General features: G+C 52.4%; 1 protein-coding gene across 1 annotated transcript; it reads left to right on the top strand.

Annotated features, from left to right (window-relative positions):
• Nucleotides 1–588: 588 nt before the first annotated feature.
• PTSG_08517 (uncharacterized protein) lies at nucleotides 589–2,155 on the top strand (the record flags this gene model as incomplete). The annotated part of the gene is made up of 6 exons (XM_004990706.1): nucleotides 589–698; nucleotides 944–1,027; nucleotides 1,173–1,256; nucleotides 1,464–1,547; nucleotides 1,771–1,854; nucleotides 2,068–2,155. The coding sequence occupies 6 exons, from the start codon at nucleotides 589–591 to the stop codon at nucleotides 2,153–2,155; spliced, it is 534 nt and encodes a 177-aa protein (XP_004990763.1).
• Between the last annotated feature and the right edge of the window lie 294 nt (nucleotides 2,156–2,449).

The raw sequence follows: 2,449 nt of genomic DNA, 5'->3' as shown, positions 1-2,449 counted from the left end.
CAATTAGAGGTTTTTTTTTTGAGTGTTTGAAAAAGTAATATAAGAGAGAAGCACATTTCCATTTTTATTTGCTGTTTTTTTTTTTTTTGACAACAACGAACACTTTGTTTTTTTTGTTTGGGGGGGGAGGGGAACATCTGTTGTTGGAAACAACTTCTTTAAAAGAGCGCCACACACACACCCACACTTTGGAAGAACACACACATGTGTAGAGCACACGGGGTTTGGCCTTTCTTGTTTCTGTCTGCCAGCGATGCAGATGTTGAGGGGCAGTTTCGGCCGGCAAAGCACACCCCTCAGCAAAGCAGCAACACCCACTGCACCAACAAAGACACACAGAAGCTGGTGTAGAAAGTGGTGGAGTTTGATGCACTTTCGTTTGTGGAAGGACAGCAGATACAGGCAAGAAGGCAGGTCCACACACACACACACACACACACACACACACACACACACACACACACACACACACACACACACACACACACACACACACACACACACACACGCACACACACACGCACACACACACACACACACACACACACACGCACACACACACACACACACACACACACCTACACGGCGATGGAGGAGTTGGAGGCGTTGCTTGCGCGGACAGAGCTGAGTAAGAAGGGGGATGAAGTGAAGGACAACATCACAACCATTGCCAACAACACCTGCAACAGCACAGTGAGGTGAGCGCAAGCCAACAACAATGACTGGAATGCAAGCGACGCTGTGACTTGTTCACCTGTCTGCCTCATTTGTTCTTTCCTTGTGCCCTTGGTATGCCTTGCTTGGTGTGGACTTCACGATGCTACGCGCTCATCCGTCAACCCCCCCCCCCAACAAATGGAACTTGTTGGCGGCGTGGTTTTGCACCCTCATGTGAGCACGTTTGCCATCTCTCATTGTCTTGCTCATGACACACACTTTGCAGCTTGGGCAACGTCAACCTGGGCGACAGCGGGGCGCGTGCGGTGGCTCAGGCGCTCAAGAACAACACCTGCCTCCAAACACTCCAGTACGTTGTGATGTCAAAGCATCTCGTGTGCCACGCATGATTGCTTGGCCTGGCATCACATGCTGTGGTTGCTGTCGCCATGTGCGTCCTTCTTCTTGCGCATTCGAGGTGCTCACATCTTCTTCCTGCGCTCCCGTGTGCTCAGACTGGACAGGAATGCCGTCAGCGATGAGGGAGCCATGGCGTTAGCGGAGGCCCTGGAGCGTAATACATGTCTTGAACACCTCTCGTGAGTGTGCAAACGCAAGGGTTCACCCGCAAGTGTTCCTCAGCATGCACCACTCGACCATTTGCCTTTCAATTCAACATGGCAACAGCAGCCGTGCGCGCCAAGGTCTTGTGCGGTGACTGGTCGTTGTCTGTGACCAGCCGGTCGTTTCCATTGCTCACATTCTCGTACCATACTATCACTGCGTTGTACAACACCCTTTGGCAGCTTGAAATTCAACTCCATCGGCCCGAGTGGCGCCAAGGCGCTGGCGGACAAGCTGAAACACAACTCAACCCTGAAGCACCTCCAGTGAGCGCGAACACACACACACACACACACACACACACACACACACACACACACACACATACGCACGCACCGCGAACATTGAAGCCACCCGCTTCGACTCAGTTGCAACACTTTGGTGCCACCCGCTTCGACTCAGTTTGCTGCCACCGAGCGTCCTTGTCACCGGCATGTGCCCTCTGATTGATCAAACTCCACCTCAATTCTTTTTCCTTGATGTTCACAGCCTGACGAGCAACTCCGTCAAGAACGAGGGTGCAGAGGCGCTGGCAGACATGCTGAAACACAACACAACCATCGTGCATCTCAGGTGAATGTGGACACACGCACGCACACGTACAGTTGAAACCTTGTTTGAGCAAGGACTTGTAGTCGCGAGTGCCTGTGAGAATGTATGTGCGTGTGTGTGTGTGTGTGTGTGACGATGCAGCAGCTACTTGCTGTCCTTGTTGTGTACGACTCCTTTGATCGCTCACTATGCGTTGTCATCGCGCTCTGTTCCGTCGTTTGGCGGTACTTACAGCCTGGACAACAATTCCATCCAACGTGGAGGTGCTCTGGCGTTGGCAGAGGTGCTCAAGCTACACCCGGCTGTCAGGAAACTCGAGTGAGTAACACGCATTGAGAGAACATCAGTCGCGCCCTGGTAGTCGTTGGCACTTTGCCAGGGCCAGTGCTTCCTTGTTGCCATCATCATTAGTCACTCATCGTCATGCCTGTGTCGTTGCCAATCTCCCCTTCTCTTCTTATGTACATAGGCTGGACAGAAATGACATCAAAGACGAGGGCGCAAAGGCCCTCGCCGAGATGCTGAAACGCAACACCACTCTCGACTGCCTCACGTGCGTGACCGCACACACACACACACACACACACACACACACACACACACACACACACACACA

The sequence above is a fragment of the Salpingoeca rosetta genome (assembly GCF_000188695.1).
Source record: "Salpingoeca rosetta unplaced genomic scaffold supercont1.23, whole genome shotgun sequence".
Taxonomy (NCBI): Eukaryota; class Choanoflagellata; order Craspedida; family Salpingoecidae; genus Salpingoeca; species Salpingoeca rosetta.
This window is presented reverse-complemented; position numbering and strand designations above follow the sequence as displayed.